The 22,501-nt window shown below is 38.5% G+C and overlaps 1 protein-coding gene across 4 annotated transcripts in view; it reads right to left on the bottom strand.

Moving 5' to 3' along the window:
* The window catches only part of EPC1 (enhancer of polycomb 1), a 107,121-nt gene that overhangs the window by 65,626 nt on the left and 18,994 nt on the right, over nucleotides 1-22,501 (bottom strand). The window contains exon 1 of one of the 4 annotated variants that reach the window (XM_025930357.2): nucleotides 4,010-4,766. The exons of 2 other annotated variants lie outside the window; for them this stretch is intronic. In XM_025930357.2, the coding sequence (XP_025786142.1) occupies nucleotides 4,010-4,162 (153 nt within the window). In that variant the 5' untranslated portion in view covers nucleotides 4,163-4,766. Of the gene's footprint in view, nucleotides 1-4,009; nucleotides 4,767-22,501 lie in introns of those variants that run through there. One more of the 4 variants, XM_025930358.2, reaches the window with a different exon arrangement.

Below are 22,501 nucleotides of genomic sequence, written 5' to 3'. Positions count from 1 at the left end.
GAGAAAACATTTAAATTGATCATTTAAAGTACAAAAACTAGACTTTTATCAATTTTTGAAAATGTAACACTTATTTTTCCTCATTTCAGAGATATATACATATTTCCAATTTATCCCTAATTAAAAACAAACAAAAAACCCATCCACTTTATAACTAGTCCTTAACTTGGATCTAATAACATTATATACAGGACCTAATAATGGATGGTAGTTCTACGAGGAGAGAAAGGCAGGTGTATGAGACCATTTTGTCCAGATAGAACCCAATTAAAACAAGGTGCTGGATTATAATGGCTAGACCCTACTTCAACAGTCTCAAAGATAGCTGTGTAGGGTAGTATCAATTACATCACCTATTCTACCCAAATCAGACTAGGTAATAGGAGTAGAAAGGTTAACTCTCCACTCACAATAGAGCCACAACACCCTGGACATCCCAATGAAAAAGTTACACTATAGGAACCAGGTAGTTCCAATTTATTAATTATCACTTTAAAACCAATGTTTTCAGAATGTCTTTCCTAGCAGAATTATACTTTAATGTAAAGCTCCAATTCTAACCAACATAAATCAATTTTATTAAAAACACACCAATAGTACCAACATCTTGCAAAGTTATCCCTTCAATTAAAAGAGAAGCCGTGGCACTAGACTTAGTATTTCAACATTCCTAACTTCAAAGTTAAGATCTCAAATTTAAGATTATAATCTTAACAAAAATGTTAAAATATTATAATGGCACAAACATCTGCCCTCTCAACTTATCCAAATTTTTCTTTTTTAAACCCAAAGGGACTCATTTATCTCATTTTAGAACTGACAGTCTATTGACTTCCTATTTGAAAATTACTTCTGTAGGGGCGCCTGGGTGGCGCAGTCGGTTAAGTGTCCGACTTCAGCCAGGTCACGATCTCGCGGTCCGTGAGTTCGAGCCCCGCGTCAGGCTCTGGGCTGATGGCTCAGAGCCTGGAGCCTGTTTCCGATTCTATGTCTCCCTCTCTCTGCCCCTCCCCTGTTCATGCTCTGTCTCTCTCTGTCCCAAAAATAAATAAACGTTGAAAAAAAAAAAAAATTACTTCTGTAATTCATCAACTCCAAGACCTCATCAAATGTTGTTTTTTGACTTAGCAAGCTACAATGTATGACAGTGTACCAATTCAAACATTTAATCCCTAAACATCTAAGACTCAGTCAAGTTCTTCAATTTATTACAATTTGGAATTATTTTTCAATCCAACTACACTAATAAATAACAACTAAATTCTAAAATTGAGTAAAGTCACGGGGGTGGGGGGAGGATTTCTACTTAAAATTGTTTCTTAAAAATTAAGAGGCATGCCCAATTGTGTTCAGCTTATATTATTAAAATTGGTTAAATAGGAGTACATTAATAAGTTTTATTTTCTCAGTGGTAAGACCTAGAATTTGTCTGTCCTTCACCACAGAAACAAAATATGGTAACAATTACCAGACAGTTCACATGACAATACTGCAGATACATTTTGATCATGAAATGCTTTCTTAATCAGGGGGTATATACAAAACTGTCATCTAAATCTGCCCCATCTTTAATGATCAACATACCATTATACTTTTTTTAGCTAGACCCTCAATGTCCAAGGCAAAAGTTTGTTTTAACCATTCACCTTTACAAGTACATCATGCTTCAACAAATTATCAAAATATTTTTGTTTTTCTAAAGTTAACTCAGAATTCAATTATTTCTATGTTTAGCCTACATTTTCAATATTGTGTAGCATGCTATTTTCAATATTGTGACTTATATGGCCTACTACTACTGACAACATGAACCAGGACTGTACCGCAGCAATTTACTTGGTAGTGCTTACATCCTTTTATTAAATTCAGTATCTATTCTTGATGTCTATGCTTCACTGATCATAGTTTTGGCTGGATGTAAATTGAAACAAATTCTAAACAGATGATGGAAAAAGGTAGCTTAAAGGAAAATAAAAATCCCTCACGCTCCTCAGAGAGACTGCACATGTTACTAATGATATCCATTGCACTATAAGACGTCAAAATTATTTCCGTGAACAAAATTATCTATAAAGTTTAACAAACATTGATACTTTAGTTGAGTTCAGCTCGGAGTTCAGGTTGTAGCTCGAGACTGTCCAAAATACTCAGAAGCAAGACTTAACTAAATGTCTAACACGTACTGTAGTGCTACCTTGCTTTTATAAAGCATCTCCCCACCTTCCCTGGCTGCAAAACAAGAACTACAAATTAAATTCCAAGGCAGTATAACACCAACACCCCAACTTGAAAGTATGATCTGTAAAACTTAGAAACAAAAATAAAACCAAAAGACAAGATTCTGCAGTCACAAGCACTTTAATTTTTAAAAACAAATCACTTATTAAAAAATAAATGGCACCAATCTACTCTAAAGTTGACACAAGTAAAATAAATTGAGAGGTTCTGTCTGATAAGTGCTGAAAGTCAGTGCTACACCAGACAATCTCAACTACTACATGCACTTATCACTTAGCTTATCTGTAAAGTTAGACTTAAAACACTACTCTCAAAAATAACATTCAACTGTCAGAACCATTTTACTTTAAAAGGTTAAATAACCCAAACAATTTGAAGAGCTTTATTTTCAAAATCAACATTACAGAGCATAATTTCTACATTTAAAATTCTTACAGTACCAAATAGAAGTATTACAGTACAATTTTCCACAACAAAATTGCAGCACACAAATCTTGCGACTCCTTGATTTCCTTGAACTGTCAATACGCTGCACCCTGTTTAAATGGCTGTACCTGAAAACCAAAGTATGCAATTCCTTAAGATTAGAAGTCATCAAGCTATACTGTCAAGAATCTGGGGAAAATGAGAGGAAGATTCTATTATCCTTGTGTCTCAACCCAGTTTCCACAACAAGGTAAAGCCATAGCTATGATAAAATGTCTATTTGCTGTAAATAGTTAAATACTGAAACCCACCCGATATAAAACATCTGAATGTGAAGATTTCTGTAAAATGAACTCACTTAACTTTAGTTCGGTTATCGATAAGTAAGGACCCTCTTTCGAAATCTAGATCTATAAAACATCTTCTTAAATTGGGTCGTTTCTTCCCCTATGTTGAGAAACCAGAAAGAAGGCAGACTTACACTTAAAAAAAAAAAAAAGCTATTAATAAAGTTACAGGCTTTAGAAAAGCTACGTACTCCAAAATAAGTCTGCAACATAGTCTCAAAGATCAAAGAAAAAGTCAGGGATAGACAGTAGTTTATTACCCTCCGACTAATTAGAATTGGGGAGGAATGAATGCAAAAGTCCCAAAGATACAGAAAATGAATCTTATCTTCTATAAAAGTCATCCGAGCAAACACGCAGTACTCTCAACACTCTGTTGCAGGGGGTAAAAGGAATACAAGCCTCACAGACCTGCTGTCAACATTACATGCCCCAGTGAGGCTCCCCGTGGGGGCCGCACAGAGCCCAGCCACCTTTCCAGGCCATCGGGAAGCGAAATTCCCCCACTGTGCACGGAACCTGCGCTCCCCAGCGCCCGCAGCGCGCGAAGGCCGAGGTGGCCCTAGAACGCCACCCAGCGGCCTGCCGGGAGGGCTGCAGGCGGGTCCTCCGCGGCTCCCGGCTCGCCGCACCCCCACCGCCACCCAAGCCCGTTCCCCTCTCCGGATGCACAAGGCCCAACCCAAGAACTAAGACCACAAAATGGCTGCCGGCAGCTTCGTCACGTGACCCCTTTGTGCCTTTCGGGCTCCCGAACTCCGCGGGACCCGGGTACAAGTGGCCGGGGTCGGCGGGTGGCCTTAGAGGGGGCCCCGCCGGGCCGCGGCGGCCGGGGGTCGAGGCCGGGGGAGGCGGGGTAAAGGCCCGGCCGGCGACTGAGGGTCGGCGGCGAAGAGAAGATGGCGGCCATTTTGTGTGGGTATGCTGCTCCGCCGCCGCCGCAGGCAGCAGAGGGAGCGGGGCCTGGCGCTGGGTCGGACAGGGGAGTTAACACGTACCGACTCCTCTTCCTTCTCCATTCCGGTGGGCATCTGCGGCACGGCCCGGTTTATCGAGGCGTATTCGTGCAGGTCGGGCAGATCCTCACAGCGGAAAACCGGCAGCGGCTTCGAGGCGTCTAGCGCCCGCGCCCGAAACGACAGTTTACTCATCTCAGGCGCAGCAGATACCTCTCCGCTCTGGGGAAACGGCCCCGGCCAGCGGGATCATGGAGAACCGGGGGTTCGGTCCCCACTCGCCTACCGCTGCCGGGGACTTGAGGGGCGGAGCGCAGAGCCCGCCGTCCGGGCACTAACACCAGCCGGGAGGGTGGGAGGCTGTGCCGCTCCGCTCCTCTCTCGCTCGCTCTCTTCAATACGCCATGGCCAACATGGCGGACATTAAAACTCCACTGTGCGCTCTTCAGCCAACCCCAGCCATTCCCCACACTGCATCGCGCAGCGGCGCGGGCACGCGGGGGGGGGGGGGGGGAGCGCGGGCTCGAGGCCGGGCGCCGGCACGGAGCGCGCGTCCCGCCAACCCCGGCGCCCGCCGGCCTCGCTGCTCGCGGCCCCCACCCTCCGCAGGCCTGGAGGCGGACGGGCGGGACGGGGCAGACTGGGCGCTCGGACGCCGGGAGCCGACGCCTCGATCCTCCTGTTCCTCCTTATAGCGCACACGCTCACATTCTCACGCTCGCTCCCTCCCCGCGCCGTTTTCTGACAGGCAGAGGTGCAGGCAAACTACCCAGCCGCAAGCCGGCTTAGCGAAAGGCAACGGCGGGAGAATTGCGGGGTGGTGCTATTACTCGGGGGGTGGGCGGGCTCGGCACCTGTCACCCCCGCCAGCGGCCAGCGCAAGGGGCGGGGGCGACTCTGGGGGGCCAAAGCCGCCCTCGGTGGGGGTTAGGAGGGGCGCTCCAGACGGCGCTGCGCACCGATGGCAAATTCAGTGGGTGAATGCATGTCTTAGTTATCGCGGCTTTTTAGGTCTTTAAAACAAAAATGCAAACGAAATTAGGGGCAAAATAATACTTTGGGTGAACTTTTACCAGCGATTATTTTTCGTCTAATGAAATTCTGGATTATAATATTTGACAGGCTCCGCAGCAAATCTTTGGTCAGTTCCCATCCACTGAACTCAGTATAAACGGTACGCATCCTTCTCCGCTCCAAAATAGGTCTTTTTTTAATCTTGCATTTTATGTACCCATATTCACACTTTTATTGTAATTGAAGCAAAAGGAATTCTTATCGGGCACTGTGACCTTAAGGGAAAAAAAAATTTTAAACGACCTACTTCAGGATTGCACAGCCAATTCATTATATGTAGCTCATGATTTTGTTTGCACTGAAGGAAAAAGCTGCTTCTATGACATAGTCATGGGTTCACACTTATCATTTGTTCTCTGAAAAACTTTATAAGATTGAATCATATAAAGCCTGTAGTGCTCCTGCCAAATTAAAACAGAGAAAAAGGGGAAGAACTGATATATTAATTTTTGGTTTATATTATACATGAAACTAGGTATCCAGAGAGCTCCTTCCGGTGGCATATTAAACAAAAACCAGAAAGACTGTTAGGGTGGGTTTAGTAGGTTTGGCAGCAAAATTTCAAACGTTCACTGAGATAGAAAAATGTTTTATAAGTCTGCTTTTCTCCCTGGGGCTACACAGTAAAAATAATCACAATTCTTAAATACTGGGTTGGATGGGAACTGTTAACTTGCTTAAGGCACATAGGAAACTGCTATCTTCCAGGCTGGTTTAGCTACACTCTACCAGGTGGGGAGAAGAAAAGGAACACACAGACTCCAGTTCTCAAAAATTACCCTAAAATTCTCATACTGACAACTTACCTCTGGGAGGCAGAGGGACTTTCATCCACATTTTCTATACTAATACTGTGCATTTATTCAATGAGCAAACATTTATGAGCCCTCGTGGCCTTCTAAGTATGCTGCTGATGACTTATCACTGGCAGATCTCAGAGCTCGAGCAGACGGACCTGTAGATGAAAACTGCCACACCTGAAGTAAGTGTTATAATGAAAGCACAGGCTATTGTGGGAACAGGCAGGAGTGGCACCCAATCCATAGGCAGTGGCTCTAATGAAAGCATTCAGGGAAGGTTTTTTTGGAGGAGATGATATCTGAGTCAAAATTGTGTAGGATAAGTATGAGTTAACCTTGCCAAAAAAAAACAAAACAAAAAAAAAAAAATGAAGAGAAGTATATTAGGCAAGAGAAGCAGCATGTGCAAAGAATTAGCCACGAGAGCCCATATCATATTCTGGGAGCCTCAAGAATTGCCAACCACACTGTGAAATAGACACCTATTTAGCCAAGTTTAAGAGTTCTGGTTCAATATTAGCCTAGTAGTCCTCTGCAACCTACAATATTAGATTTCTGAAAATCCCACAAGTAGAAATCCATTGATTTTATAGAAGACTTCATAGCACAAAGTCTTTACAGACTTTATAGAACAAAATAGGATCTTAAGTTATGAATGAACCACCACGGAAACAAATATATGTATTTTTAAACTTCATGAAAATAACAGCTTATGGATAACATTTTCTACATCCCTTATGGATACTGTACAAATCAGTTCCTTGTTCTCTAGAAATTCTAGAATCATCCTCCATGGCAGGTTCAGAGATATGCTTACAAATTAAGCTTGCCTTTTCGCAGATAATATGCCTGCTAAGTGACGTTTTCTTTTTGCAGCAACTCTCCATCCAGCTCAATGACCTGGATTTCTGACTCCCAGGTCCTACTGGGTTTTCAAGGACCCAAAGACTGGAGTCTCAAGCTTCATACTCAATTCAGTTTCCTCTCTCCTAAGGGCCAGGAGTGCAGAAATAAAGGTTCAGGCTTAAATGTAGGGAATACAAGTAAGATTCTGATAAGGGGATACCCAGTAAACCAAATGATGAGTACTAGGCAGTATGGTGAAGTGCATTGCTATGGGAGTTCAGAAGGAAAAGTCAGTTTCACCTGGGCTGATCAGACATCATGGAGAAGATAAAGATAGCATGTGATTTGGTTCTGAAAGATGACTAATATTCCAGTTGGTAATGGCAATGAACTGGTAGAAGAAAAGGTATTCATGGGAGAAAGCAACTGTATGAACAAACCAGTGAGAGAAGGCAACTGCCAAGTGTGTGAAGGTGAGGTTTATTTGGCCAGAGTTCAGTAGAAGACTCCAAAAACAAACCAGGTGTGTGGTAAAACTGGTAAGCTCTTGGGTTGAGGGAGTAGGAGTAGAAAGTAAAGAGATAGAAGTTTTAATGGTAATAATAATTACTCATATCATCATGCTGAAATGTGCTTCATTTCAATTTACACCAAATACAGAAATTCTGCTGAAAACACAACCAAGAATGTGTGAAATGCAACTGCTCTAACACTGCAGTTTGCTATACATAATAAACCTGAAGTATGGTTCTAAATTTTAGTTCATGTCCAATATGTGCCCAAGTCTTATTATTTATTCTTTGAAACTGTATCTAGGATTTGTCTCCTTATTTCCATTCCCATTGCCTTAACCATAGTGCCAGCTCTCATCACTTCCCAACTGGAAAGTGGGAATTCATAATTATATTCATTCATTCCTTCAAGAAACCGTTATTAACCACCTACCTAACAGGAATCTGCAGGTACTCTCTTAGTGGCTAGTGGTAACTAATAGTAGCTGGTAGAGGTTCCCTGGGTATATGAAGGACAAACTGCCCTTCAGGGCTTCATAGTTCATGCCACCCAACCAGTGTGCCTAAATCCCCATTCCGTGGGTATCCTCCCTTCCCCAAGTCACTTATTTATATCTGCTCTTTATTTTGCCCATTAGATAAAGCCAAAAAATTTTTTTTTTTTTCGTACGGTTGTTAAGGCCTCATAACTTTGCCTAACTCTGTCCAACATCGTTTCTCATTATTGCCTAAGACAAGCTCTTCACTCTGGCTGGTATGTCTCATAACCATCTTTAAAAATCAGCATGTCTTTCCTGCCTCCAGATTTTTATTCATTCCTTTTTCTCAGTTCTCCCTGACGGACAGTATATTTCTAGCTAACGAAATGCGAAATACGACCTCACAGGAATGTTTTGAAGATTCAATAAAACATTCCATGTAAATATTTAGAATGGTCTCTAGCCCACAGTAAACATTCAGTAATTATAAACTATTGTTATTATCCCTCAAAATCCAAATCAAATATCATGCCCTCCACGAAATTGTGACTACTTAATCTCTCTGGGTTCTAATTTCCTAATATGAAGAATGAGTGAGTGGTTATGTGAATTCAAAATAATTCTTCTTAAGTCTGCACCATTGTTTCTCATCTCTGAACTCCCATTACACTTCCAATCAGTAAGAATAATACCTACCATTTACTATGTGCCAGGCAATGCGGAAGTACATTTTAAATGTATTATCTCATTTAATTTTCATGAGAGTCCTCTGAGATCTGTCCTGTTATAAAGGTTGCAGAACCTACCTATGGTCACAAAGCTGGTGATGGGCAATGCTGAGATTGAAATCCCTAGTGTCTGATTCCAGAGTGAAGCCCCCATATCCAGGTTATAAAGTGAAGCATGGAGTGAACTACAAGTCAGAAAAAAGAGATGTTGAATGTAGCCTTCCCTTTCAAGAGGCTTGGCAATGAAAGGAGGAGAGGCAGAGACAAAGGGGTAGCTATTTGGGTCACAGATTGTGTTGTTTTTGAAAGTGGGAGAGATGTGGGCATGTTTGTACACCGAAAACAAAGAATCGTATAAATTGATTAATGTTAGAACTGTCTTCTGAGGCAGGAAGGAAAGGGCAAAAATGGATGGTGATGCAAAGAAGTTACACTGTCTTTGATTAAACAATAAGATTTAAAAAACCATGATGCCAGTTTTGCTAGCAGGAGTCTAGATTCTTCATTCCTTCAAGCATTCAACAAATTTTGATTGGATGTTTACTAAGAACTAGGTGAAGCAGTTTGTGCTGCAGAACAATGATAAACAAGACATGATCCCTATAGCCTCATAGAGTTAATAATAAAGTGAGATATTGCTTTTACATTTAGTTGAGAAAAAGTGAAATTAATTTCTTTAAAATGTGTGAATGTATAATAATGATCTCAACATGAGAAAATGATAATAGGGCTATAAGGGAGCATTGTGCAAAAGCACTAAATTTTCACTTAAAGTTATTTTTCCTAACTTTCTGCTTCTTAGTTTCATGATAAGCTATATAAAGCAATGGCATCAAATAATTCTTCCAACATAACATTTAGGAAAATAAAAACTGGAAATGCTTTCATGATGTGTTTTTCCCCCTCAAGGAAATATTGGAAAGTAAATATTGCAATTGTTTTGCAGTGTATTTAATAGGGTGTCAAAGAAATAATATCTGAACTGATTCTTCTACAGAGTTGATTTATACATGGAATTCTGTATGGAATATTTAAGATCTATATTTGAGATAAAATATTCAGAATGTATCCAGAAATAATCTATCTCTACCTTAAAAGAATAAAGGGAAAATATTAATCTTAGCAAACTGTAGCAGGATGGACTCAAAGTTATTTCAGTTTACCTTTATCTCCAATACAAATTTTAACTGGAAAAAAAAAAAAAAAAGAAAAGAAAAAGAAACACAACTCAAACAAATTGGGCCTGAGAATGAATTAGAATATTTTTAAAAATCCACAAAATGGTGCCAGCAGTATTGAAATTTAAAAATTAAAAAAATAATACATCTTGTTGTGAAATATAAAATCCTAAATTTGTAGAAAATCTATTATGAACCCAGCAAGGATTTTGCCAAAATGGTCTAAATTTTCTCTGGAAAGAAAAAAGGTGATTAGGTAAGTTTAACCATTTTGAGGACTGGGCTTCCTTAATTCCCAGGTCCAACACATGATCTGAGCTTTTCTTCCCCAGTCCTAGTAGGCAGTTGATGAGAATTCTGTGGCATTATTTTAGTGAGGATAACACTAGACTACTGGATGCAGTTGGATGCATAAGTGGGAGTTATAAACAGGAAATCATTTGAAACTTGAATAACAATTTAGTACTTTAGAGGAATGTCACACATTCCAACAATTAATTTGCCAGAAGAATAAAAGTCCGCCTTAGAAAACAAGGAAATTGAAGAACTAAAACATATATATCATATTTGGTAGCATTTATCTAAACTGAATTTTGTTAAATTAGTGTTAACTCATTTAATGCAGTGAGTGGAATTTACTGACAAGACTACTGTGTACAGCCCAGGTGTTAGGAGCAAAGGTTGTAAGGAGCAAAGACAAAAATGAGCAAGTTAGGAGAGAAGAGAGGAGCGGGCCGGGGGAGGAGGAGGAAAAGGGAGGGAGGGAAAGGGAATGTAGTAACCTTTTAGGTGTCTTACAGTCTGAGCACATAAAACATCCTATAGTTGAGCTTTAGTTTTACTAAGCAACATAAACAAATCAGTATGGTATAAATGGTACATAGGGTGAAGAAATGAAACTTGGAGAAAAGCGAAAAACTGTTCATGAAGTAGAAATTCATACTGGAAGGTTTATATCAAATTTATTAGTGGGTGGTAGACAAAAAACAAAAAAGATTGGGAAGAGGGCTTTCAAGAGAGAGAGACTTTTTGAGTTGCTATTATTGCTTTTATGACTCAAGGCAGGAAATCATTTTCCTTTTGAAACATGGGGCACAGAATTATCTTCTCTATCATCTAATAAGTTAGTATTAGTGAAATTAAAGTTTTACTTTCACTGTATTCTTTATGATACGTTGAGCAACTGTTGTGCCGATTAGTTAGATAAATACTCTAAATCCAGTTTCTCCTCTCTTCCGGAGTAGGGAAGGGAAAGTGACGATTTCAACCGCAAGGACTGAGATTATAGGTGTGAAGAATGATTCATGGAGGAGGAGAAGGGCATGGAGAACAGAGCCGGAGAGATACGAACATCGAGGAGACAGCAAAGGGACAAGAGCCAGGAAAAGAACAGAGAAGGAGAGACAAGAGGCTGGGAGAAGCACAGAGAGAAGCTGGGTGAGGTAAATGTTTCAAGGAGGACCAAAAAGATTAATGAGGAAGACCAAAAAGAATGAGGCCGTCACTGGAGATCATAGCCAGCAAGATTTCTATAGGACACTGTGGGCAGAAAACATACTCTGGTGAGTTGAGATGTGAACTGGAGGAGTCATAGGCTGAGTGGTGCCTGAAGCATGTTAATTAATCATTTACCAGGCGAGCCAAAGCCAAGTAAAATTTTGAAGTGATTTCCCAATACTTTCTCTGTGATAGTTTTCTTGTTACTTGCCCACAGGAGTGAGAGCACCTCAAGGCCAAAAATCAGCCTAGCTTCAGGACAGAGCCAGGGACACAGTGTGGCTAACATCATCAACACCTCCCACATTAGACATTAAAAGAGAATACATTCCATTATTTCACAAGTCTTTACAAAATCCTAGTTACAGGAGGAAGTAAAACTTATCTTCCATCTTTAAAGTTGCAGAAACTAGTAAACAAAAAACCAACCCAATTTGCTTAAATGAGTAACTAATAAGGACATAAGTCATATCCAGATCTTAAGATTTCTTCTGAATTAAGTTTCCCAAACACTAGACTCATAAGCCAAAAATTAAACACAGGTACACTGTGGTAGCACATATGCAGCACCTGGGTGGCTCAGTTAACTGTCCGACTCTTGATTTCAGCTCAGGTCATGATCTCGTGGTTCATGAATTTGAGCCCTGCATTGGGCTCTGCACTGACAGCCTACAGTCTGCTTGGGATTCTCTCTCTCTCCTTCTCTCTCTGTGCACTCCCATCAAAATAAATAAACATTAAAAAAAAAGCAGTAAGTTATAAAAATACTATTATGTATATTTTTTTAAAATGTATGGGCTCATAAGGCAAAGGATCAGGACAACTCCTGCAGAAAAGAAATCTTTTACAAATGCTTATTACAGTATTTTCTAAATTTATCTGACCATGCAACCCCTTACTATGTACTATCAATTATTACCTTTAGTTCTATAAACACACACTTTGGGAAATTCTAATCTAGGTAATTCAAGGAAATAAAAGTTTTTTTCTGATCAAGTTATTCCTTTAATTACTTGAGAAGTCTGAACATGTGAACTTTGAAAAAAGCATAACGATCTTATAAATGTAAAGTATTATCCTTATTATCAGTTAAGATTTTTATCCTGCTAAAACCAGTGTAAAATAAGACATTTAAGTATAAAAATGAACAGAATTCTGACACAGAATTTAGCAGATTGCTATACTTTGACAATATATTGGGTATTTAATACCAAATAAACCAAAATATTTAGCTATGTTTCTGTCTAGAAGTTTCTCTGTTAAAAAGAACATGGTGAACCACTTTGATTCAGAGATTTCTATTCTAACTTAAAACTCTTGGAGCTGCAGTTTCTCCATCAGTGAAATAGTAATCAACAGAATCTACCATGTAGGTTGATACATTGATTCAATGGAATCATTAATGCAAAGAGTTTATCAGGAACCTGACACAAAAGTAATGCTCAATAACCATGAGCCATTTTTAAAGGACATTTTAATTCTATTTTATCCCATAGGTCATTTTATTTTTCAGAGCTTTTTTTTTTTCTATATATACAGTATAAAACAACATGAATTGTAAAGACTTTCAAAATTCTTACCTAAGGACACAAAACAAAACCAAGCTAAAAAAGTCCTCACATGAAACCAAAGTCCAACAAGATACACACACACACACACACACACACACAACTAATTTAGATAAAACATTACATTCATCTTGTAGATTTTTTGTTTGTTTGTTTTGGGGTGCCTGGATGGCTCAGTCCGTAAAGCGTCAGACTTTGGCTCAGGTCATGATATCACCGCTTGTGACTTCCAGCCCCACGTTGGGCTCTGCGCTGAGAGCTCAGAGCCTGGAGCCTGCTTCAGATTCTGTGTCCCTCTCTTGCTCTGCCCCTCCCCCACTCGTGCTTTGTCTCTGTCTCTGTCTCTCTCTCTTAAGAATAAATAAAACCTCAAAAAAAAAAATTAGATTGTTTTTTTGTTTCCCTTTAGTAACTTTGTATCATTCCTAGGTTTAAATCTACAAGGAGCTTTGGTGCACCTTTCCCCCCCCCCCATTGACAAATGACTCATTGAACTCAGTGACTACTCAATCTCCAAATCTGGTCAAGCAAGCTCCCCAGGGGGTCAGAGCCTCTCTGTACAAGCTGCTACTGTTTCCCTTAGGCTGAGTGCTTTGTGTAAAAACAGTCAAAGGATAAGTAACATTTTGGACTCCGAGTAGCAACATGGTACAGTAAGTAAGTCCAGGCATCATGTGCTGAAAGGAATACTGGCATCCATGTTTAAAGCTCTGGATGCTAATCTAATATCTACCAGTTCCCAGCAGTATGATCCCATAGAAATGATTTAGTTTCTAAGCCTTAAGTATCTCATATACTTAGTTTAAAGAATACTTGTTTTCCTCTCTTTTAGGCCATTATGAAGAACAAATGAGGTAATGTAGTGAAAAAAATTTTTTTTTAATTTTTTTTTTTTAACGTTTATTTATTTTTGAGACAGAGAGAGACAGAGCATGAACAGGGGAGGGGCAGAGAGAGAGGGAGACACAGAATGGGAAGCAGGCTCCAGGCTCTGAGCCATCAGCCCAGAGCCCGACGCGGGGCTCGAACTCACGGACCGCGAGATCGTGACCTGAGCTGAAGTCGGACGCCCAGCCGACTGAGCCACCCAGGCGCCCCGAAAAATTTTTGACAGCTACAAAGTACTAAACAAATATTAAGGAAGAATTTATTATTTCAATTTCACTGTAGTGGTTAGGAAGGGCATACACATACCCTTGCCCCAAAATAGCATATTGGAACAGAAAATCCATGACCTGTCCAAATCATGCAGTTGATCACAGAAGATTGTTGGCAGACTGAGGGGGCTTTGGACATTTCCTTAAATGGAAAATCTTCAACACAATACCAAATTCACCCATTTCATTTATTTTTCAATAATCTTTTTTTGCCCCTTAAAACCTATAAGTTTGAATTATTCTAAGAAATGTACCTGTATTCTAATTCTTACAATTATAAATTTTTATCATTTTAATATATTTTTCTCAAAAATTCCTCTTTCTCATCATCACTCCATTTAGAACAGAAAATTAATAAAAATGTTTTTCTCTGAATTTTCTCTGCTCACTAATTTCCCACAATTTATTATTTTTAATTTAAAAGCATTTTTTAAATATTTGTTTATTTTTGAGAGAGAGAGAGAGAGAGAGAGAGAGAGAGAGACAGAGCACAAGCAGGAGACGGGCAGAGAGAGAGGGAGACACAGAATCCAAAGCAGTCTCCAGGCTCTGAGCTGTCAGCACAGAGCCCAACGTGGGGCTCAAACTCATGAGCTGTGAGACCATGACCTGAGCTGAAGTCAGAGGCTTAACTGACTAATCCACCCAGGCAGCCCAATTTCCCCCATTTAAAAAGCAGCATTTAAGGTTTCTAGCAGATGATACACCAATAAAACAAATGGCTAATATGTAGTGGTTAAAATACTAACGCCAGAATCAGAGGTGATTTGGGTTTGATTCTCAACTCTGCTTTTTCCTAGCTCTGTAAACTTAAATTATTACTTCTTTGAGTTGCAATTTTCTCCTCTGTAACATGGACATAGTTCATGCCTCCAAATATTGTTTGGTATAGAAACCACGTAACCAAATTTACTGAGTTCTTACTGTGGCTGGCTGCTTTACATGCATTCTTATTAAAATTTTTTATTAATTTGTAAAAAAAAAAAATGTCAGCACAGAGCCCGACGTGGGGCTCAAACTCCAAACCATGAGATCATGAACTGAGCTGAAGCCAGATGCCCAAGTGACTGAGCCACCCAGGTTCCCCTGCACTATCTCATTTAATCCCTACAAAATTTTACAATATAGTTTCTGTGCCTGTTATTATAGTAAGATTCCAATAAGAATTATTAGATAATACTATTTCACCAAAAAAGCTGAGCATTTTTCTTAAAAACAGATAAGGAATAGTTTCCAGTATAGGTTGGAAAGTTGGTTGCCTTGGAGAGGCTGAACCAGGTCCTAATTACCTTCATTTTAATATAAATACTAAACGGGGTATACACTAGCTGTTCGGTCCTTATTTTCTTCAAACAGAAATACTCAAAGCCCAAACCTTAAAAAGAAGGAAATGTTATCTGAATAAAAAAGCGTTCCTTCTCCCCCAATTTTTTAAACCCTATCTTTTGTCCTTCTAGTCACAAAAATGCTAGTGCGTGCGCGCACACACACACCCTTATATCAGGTTTGTAGCAGACACTACTGTGTGTGTTCTGTTCTTCCATCTTAGCAGAACTCTCTGTCTTTATTTTCTTGGGTTGTTCCAGAATCTGTGCTTCTTCAAATACATTTTCATGGTCTACTTGAAAATTAACGTTCTTCAGGAGTAATTTTGAACTACATTCTGTCTAATGGTCTTTCTTAAAATTCTGTTTTCTCAATTCTCAGTGGGAATAAAAAACAAAACAATTTTTAGAGAAAAGAATCTAACTTAAAAAATTTTTTTTAACGTTTATTTATTTTTGAGACAGAGAGAGACAGAGCATGAACGGGGGAGGGTCAGAGAGAGGGAGACACAGAATCTGAAACAGGCTCCAGGCTCTGAGCTGTCAGCACAGAGCCCGATGCGGGGCTCGAACTCATGGACCGTGAGATCATGACCTGAGCCGAAGTCGGCCGCTTAACCGACTGAGCCACCCAGGCGCCCCAAGAATCTAACTTTATAATAATAGCAGTGCCTCTGTTATGTGGGTTTTTAAGACTATTTTTAGAAAGAAAGAAAAGGTTTTTAAGCCATGTTACATTTTATAATTGAGTCATCAATGAATTAAAAAATAACTCATGCTTGGCTATCTCATCTGTATTAAATAGTTATTCACGAACATTTTATGTTAAAAGATGTAAGTTCTAATCCTGCTTCTTAACACCAACTAGCTGTGTAACCTTGATCTTAATGTCCTTGGGCCATTTGAAAAAAATGGACTTTGAAAAAAAGCACTAAGACTTGATCCCTCCCAACTTTCCGACTGTCAAACTGTATGAACATCTTGCCTTTTCTATAGTTGGTAGAAAAAAAATGAGGATATGTGAAATTTTTTAAATGTAAAAGTCTAAGAAAAGATAATTAAAATTGAGATATATGATTTTCATAGTAATTATGCCTTTCGTATTTCTTGGCTATATGTTTACATAGTATAGAAAACCCTTACGAAGAGTGTAAGAGCAAATAAAGTGAAAGCTATGCCCTAGAGGGCGAGTGATTTCACTGAGTGAGTCAAAGATGTAATGCTCTGCTAGTTGGTAATTAGTAACACTCAATGCTTAAACAAAAGGATGCTTAGTAGAAGTAGCTTTGCCATAACTATGGTCAAATGTGATCTGAGAAATCCATGTAGCTTATAAAGATATCATTAAAACTGGAAAATAAGGATTGAGAATTATTATCTAAAGAAAGAGACACGGTTCAAAATAAAAGCTGAAGCAGAAATGATCAAAATAATTAAATCTAGTAATAGAGCTGCAATTAGTCTGATATTCTCACTGGAAAAGTACAGGGAATTTCTATGTAATAAATCAAGAAAATAACCCAATGCTATTATCCTGCCACTAAGAAAAATACCAAATAGAAACAACCAGAACAATAATAGTAACAATTTAACCAGTTTAACAATTTAAGAAGTATAAAGAGTACATTTAAATCTTTACATCAAAAAACTAGATTATTTCATACACTTTAATAAATTTTCCTAATGTTTTAATTATTGGCCCCTGCCTCTGTGCAAGCATTGTATTATGAACCATGGGAGATACAAAAGAAAAAGATGTTATTTCCTTTAATGGACTTAGTTCCTGTAAAAACAAACAGGGTATGTCCTGTGTGTACATACTGGTGTATCCTGGTTTGAAAGGTAATGTTAAAAATTTTCTATTTTTATATTTTTAAATTTACAAATGATTGAAATGAAATATCCAGAAAATGGTTCATAAACTTATGAAGCTATTTGTTTTTATCTCCTTTCATGTTATTTAAGAACCGAACATTTATTCATCATTTCAAATTTTCCTTAATGAAGGTGGAAATCAATATTCAATAATTATGGAATAGTCAGCCCCCAGTTTATGTGGCCATTTAAAGTGACAAGTATAGGAGTGCCAGAGCGGCTCAGTTGATTAAGCGTCCAACTTCGGCTCAGGTCATGATCTCACTGCTCTGTGCTGACAGCTCAGAGCCTGGAGCCTGCTTTGGATTCTGTGTCTCCCTCTCTTTTCCTATCCCCCGCTCATGCTCTGTCTCTCTCTCTCTCTCTCAAAAATAAATAAACATTAAAAAAAATTTTATTGTGCCTTGGTGGCTCAGTCGGTTGGGCATTAGACTTCAGCCCCGCTTCGTGAGTTTGAGCCCCGCATCAGGCTCTATGCTGACAGCTGAGCCTGGAACCTGCTTCACATTCTGTGTCTCCCTCTCTGTCTGTTCCTTCCCCCCCCCCCAAAAAAAAAACAAATAGACATTAAAAAATTTTTAAAAATTTTCTTCAAGTGACAAGTATAACGTATTATGTTAATACAAGGAAAGAAGCATACATAAAGATGAAATGAGGCAATAAAAAGCAGGACATGAAGGGCAATCCATGCAGAGATCACAGCCTCCTAAACATGTGTGATGGGCACTGAGAGAATCTTGAAGGAACAAAGAAAGTTTCTCTGTAAGTGTGTGGTATATGAACAGTATTATACCATCTTCCTCATACAACGGAAGAGAGAGAGATTTTCTGGAGCATTCACAATGGTAAATTCCAGAGCTAAAAAAAAAAAATCTAAAGGGAAACTTCTAATTTTCTATTCTTCCTATCACGAACCATCCAAACTTCTAAAAAGGTTAGTAAAAAGGTGAATTTCACCAGAAAAATATGAAATTTAGGATAGTCTCAAATTTTATATAGAAAGAAAAATTCCATTTGAAAGTACCAAAATATCATAGTCATAAAAGGCCAAAACTTAAAATTCCATATATTTGTGTGTAAAATAGAATGTATATTAAAATTTGTATTCATTATTTAACTAAAATTTTATTTTCAGGTGTTTTCTCATTTTTTTTTTTTTTTTTTACTAGTTCCTTTAGACACAGTGTAGCTGAACAAGGGTACTTTGAAAAAATGCAAAATAGTTAAGAGTCATAAAGGTTTTTCAAACGAAAACCAATTGCTTTCAAATTGAAATTTAGACATTTTCAAATCTATATGAACTCTGAAAGGAAATAATACATAGACAACTGTTTATTTCTATGCTCTTAAATAAACAGTGATGTTATTCTGCCACCAGCCAGCCTGTTACTTTTCTTCTTTTCTCTTTTAATTTATTCATTTCTGGGAAAAGAACACTAAGTTATTATTAATATAAGTAGCCTTATAGATGCAAATTCATAATTGTCAAGAAATATTACAGAAGCAAATGCCCTACACATTCTTTTAACTTTTCAGTGCCCTCATGCTGCCCCCTGCTGCCCAGTGTCCACACTTACTGAAAACTGTCCCACATTTTTCAACCTTTTCTATTCCTCTTCATTCCCCCCATCAAAACTTACCTGGCCAGACATCTAGACCATTGAAGTTTTCTTCTACTCAGGCTAATAGGCAAACAGTGATGTAAGAAAGAAGCAGTTTCCTCCTATTTATTCCATCACCATTTTTTGGCTAATTACAAACACTTGAATTGGTATTCTATTGGCAATAACGGACATCCAGATTCCCTAGCTTGGGATTCCGAATCCTCCTTGTGATGGCTCCAAGCTATCATCACAGGTCCATTTCTCCCAGTTTCTGCACCCCCCCCCCCAATTATAGCTTACTTTGTACCTACACTGGACTTCTAGCTGGCATCTCCAAATGCCATGTGTTTTCTCTCCTCCTTGCCTGTGCTCACATGGCTTTCTTTACCTGGAATGTCTTTTCTCAGTTTCTACATGTTAAAGCCTACTGTCTTTCAAGGCCCTAGTCAAAAGTATCTTTCTCCATGAAGTCTACCCCAATTCTCATTGGCTTTTCTCTTCTCCCTAATCCTCTAAGGCTCAGCACAATCTTGTTGCTGTTGTTTTTAATACAGTAGAAACTCAATAAATTTATTGAGATATATTTAGTGAACAAAATGCAGGTAACAAAGGAACCTTAATCATTACATTGAAAAGGATCTCTGACTTTACTGACATTTTACTGGGATTTACTGACTTTTAAGAGTAGCTGCGGAGGATAATGAGAGCCTCCTTAATACTGCGATATCCATAAACCTGAATGGGGTTATCTTTTTAATTCCCAACACACTGCACAAAGCCTATTTTGATCACTGACATCAAGGGGGGTGGTCTATGAAAAAATGAACTTAGAGCATATACTGAGTGCTTAGACATGTCAGGTGCTATACTTGGTGCTTTAAGTGCTTTCCCTCATTGTAGTCTCACAAAACCAGGTGAGGTAGGTGATATTACCTTGTTTCATAGAAGAGGAAACTGAGGGTCTGCACAATTAAGTAACTGGCCCAAGGTTATACATGTAGTCAAGGGCAGAGCTAGGACTCAAACAGATCAGGAAAAGCTGTGTACTTAAATTGGTCTCATATGTCTTCAATAGAAATGTGTATGAAGAAGCCTCTTGTCAGCTCTTGTGAGGGTTAAAAAAAAAAAAAAACAACCTTGTGAGTAGAATATGCTTGGAAATTGTGATCATATATTCAGACAAAGCCATGAAAGAGATTGTGTCAATTAAGTAACTCTTAGTATATCCAAGAGTTGATTGTCCTATACTACAGTATGTGAAGGATTCTGCCAAGTTCAAAGGTGTCTAGATTTAGATATAAATATAGACAAAACCTTTAGATAAAACCCTTTATATCTAAAGGATATATTCTAAAGGATTAAGAAATGCACAACCTATAAATATTTGTTCATTGTTGTAGCCACTTGTGTGTGTGTGGATCAAAGATCCTAACCTGACTTGGAAAAAGGTCCAGAAAGGTATGACTCAATATCTTGAGCAAATAATTTTACTTTTTTTTGACACAATGAATATAAATAAGGCTCAGCATATTACATTAGTGTCTCAGACACAGATACAGTGTGCTGCAGCCAAAACCTCTTCTCATCTAGACACCACAATAAGCTGAGAAGGCAGATAAAAATTTTCACTTGGGAAGGCATCACTCCAAAATTTTTTGGTAGGACATAATTGGTTTGTTAGACTCATTCTAAATCTTTCTGGGGTTAAAATATTCTTAGTAGGTAAGACATTCTTAGTAGGTAAGACTCTTTCAACTCCAGAAAGATGTAGAATAAGTACAAAAGTGTTTTGTAAGAGCTCAGCCTATTAGACTTTTAAGTATAATTCCTACAAAGTTATATGTGTGTTGAAACATTAAAGAGAACTTAGTCACCATACTTAGAAGTTAAATTTATTAGATATGTAAGACTTTCTTAACTTCTTGAAAATGTTTATGCAGTAAGTTTATAAGTGCAGTATAAAGGGGAATAAAGAGTTGGAAAGCATTTAAGTAATACTATAAATAAGACCAAAATTTAAAGGACCATGATTTCTAAAACTTGCAAGATTTATAAATATGATAAGATTTGTAAATTAAATTTAAAACATAAGGAAGAGCTTCCTTGGATATTAACTTTAATAAACTTCACATTATTTTTTAAAAACTCAAATTAATTTCAGAATAGTTTTTTAGTATGCAAGACTAACAGTGGCTATTGGGCCGTTTTTCTTCCAGCTGATGTTGTGTTCATTAGGCAGTCAATGCTTTATCCCACAGAATTGGCCTGACTGCCCAGTTATTCTTTAATTTGGTTTGAACCTTCCTCACTTTACAGGAGATGGATTGTAGCTTTTGAAATATTAAGATGAGATGTAGCAGTTCTAAATCTACTAATCTCTTAAATTTTTGGTTTAGGGCTTACTTCAGTAGAGTGAGTAACTTAGCAATTCTCAACCCCAGCTGTGTATCAGAATCCTGTGAGTCACTTTTGGAAAATGCTTATGCCTAGATCTGATCTTAGACCAACTAGAATCTCTGGGGATGTGGTGCAGGCATTTTGTTTTTAAGTTTCTGGATGATTCTAACTACAGGAGGAGTTGAGAAGCACTGGTGCAACAGTGTGAGCCTGCCATAGTCTGAAGAACCAGTGCTGTCCAACGGAATTGTCTGCAATCGTGGAAACTGCTATAGATTGAATGCTTATGTCCCCCCAAATTCATATATTGAAATACTAAATCCTGATGTGATGGTGTTTGGAAGTGGGGTCTTTGGGAGGTGATTAGGTCATGAGGGTAGAAATGTCATGAATTGGATTTGTGCCTCTGTAAAACAAACCCCAAAGAGCTCCCTTACCTCTTCTGCTGCGTGAGGACACAGAAGGCAAAAAGACAGCCATCTATGGACCAGGACATTATGACCCTCACTGGACACTTGAATCAGCCAGCACCTTGATCTTGGACTTCCAGGCTCTGTAGCTATGAGCAATGAATGTTTTTGTTTGCTTGTTTATAACCTACCCATGCTATGGTATTGTAATAGCAGCCTGAACAGACTAAGATAGAAACGTTCCATGAATCTGTTGCTCAATATGGTAGCCACCAGCCAGGTGTAGCTACCAAATTTTTAATTTTAATTCTAATTTAAACTTATATAGTTACAGGAGGCTCTTGACTACTGTGTTGGACAGCACAGTTTGTCAGGTTCAGACCATTTAAAATGCTCTAAGTTTATCATCATATGGATGCTGAATGACTCTTTTTTGATAGTGGACCACACCAGTCCACCCTTACTACTCTTGTCTCTTCAGGGTACTTCACATTAGCTTCCTGATGAAGCCTCTAGTGGTTAGAAAGGATAGCTCAAAGTTTACATCGGCTTCTGGGAATGTTAAGGACATTGAATCTGCCTTTTACTCATTTATGTTGGCAGTTTGTTTCTTGGACTTTCTATTTTAATGAAAAACGAGCAAAGGCCTTCAGAAATAAAAATTTCTTAAGTGTCAAAGCACTGGAGCAATTAAACTCTTTGCAAAGGTCCTCTTTGCTCCTTGGCATGTGATAGTGTTTTTCAACTAGAGGTTGTGACCTTTGTCTTGGAGGTTGGAGAGTTTCCAGTGGATTGGGGCAGCAGCCTGAGTTTCAAAGCTAAATATAGGTCATTGGCATGGCAGCCTCTTTCTCAGTCTCATCGAAACCATGTCCTATTAATGAATGTGGGGCATTAATGGCTGGTGGGATAAAATCTTGAGAAAAAACAGAAAAATGCCATGGATATAGAAGTCTTTCTCAGATGTAAGTTGCTATTGAGCACAACTAAGTTCTATTTTTACCTACTTTTAAAAATAATTTGTAAATTGTAGATTGCTACTTAAAAAAGGCTAAAAATACACACATATATGATTTGTTGGCAA

Source organism: Puma concolor, chromosome B4 (genome assembly GCF_028749965.1).
Source record: "Puma concolor isolate L17-30 chromosome B4, mPumCon1.1.hap2, whole genome shotgun sequence".
Lineage (NCBI taxonomy): Eukaryota > Metazoa > Chordata > Mammalia > Carnivora > Felidae > Puma > Puma concolor.
The sequence above is the reverse complement of the archived record's forward strand: the minus strand, read 5'-3'. Positions and strand labels throughout refer to the sequence as shown.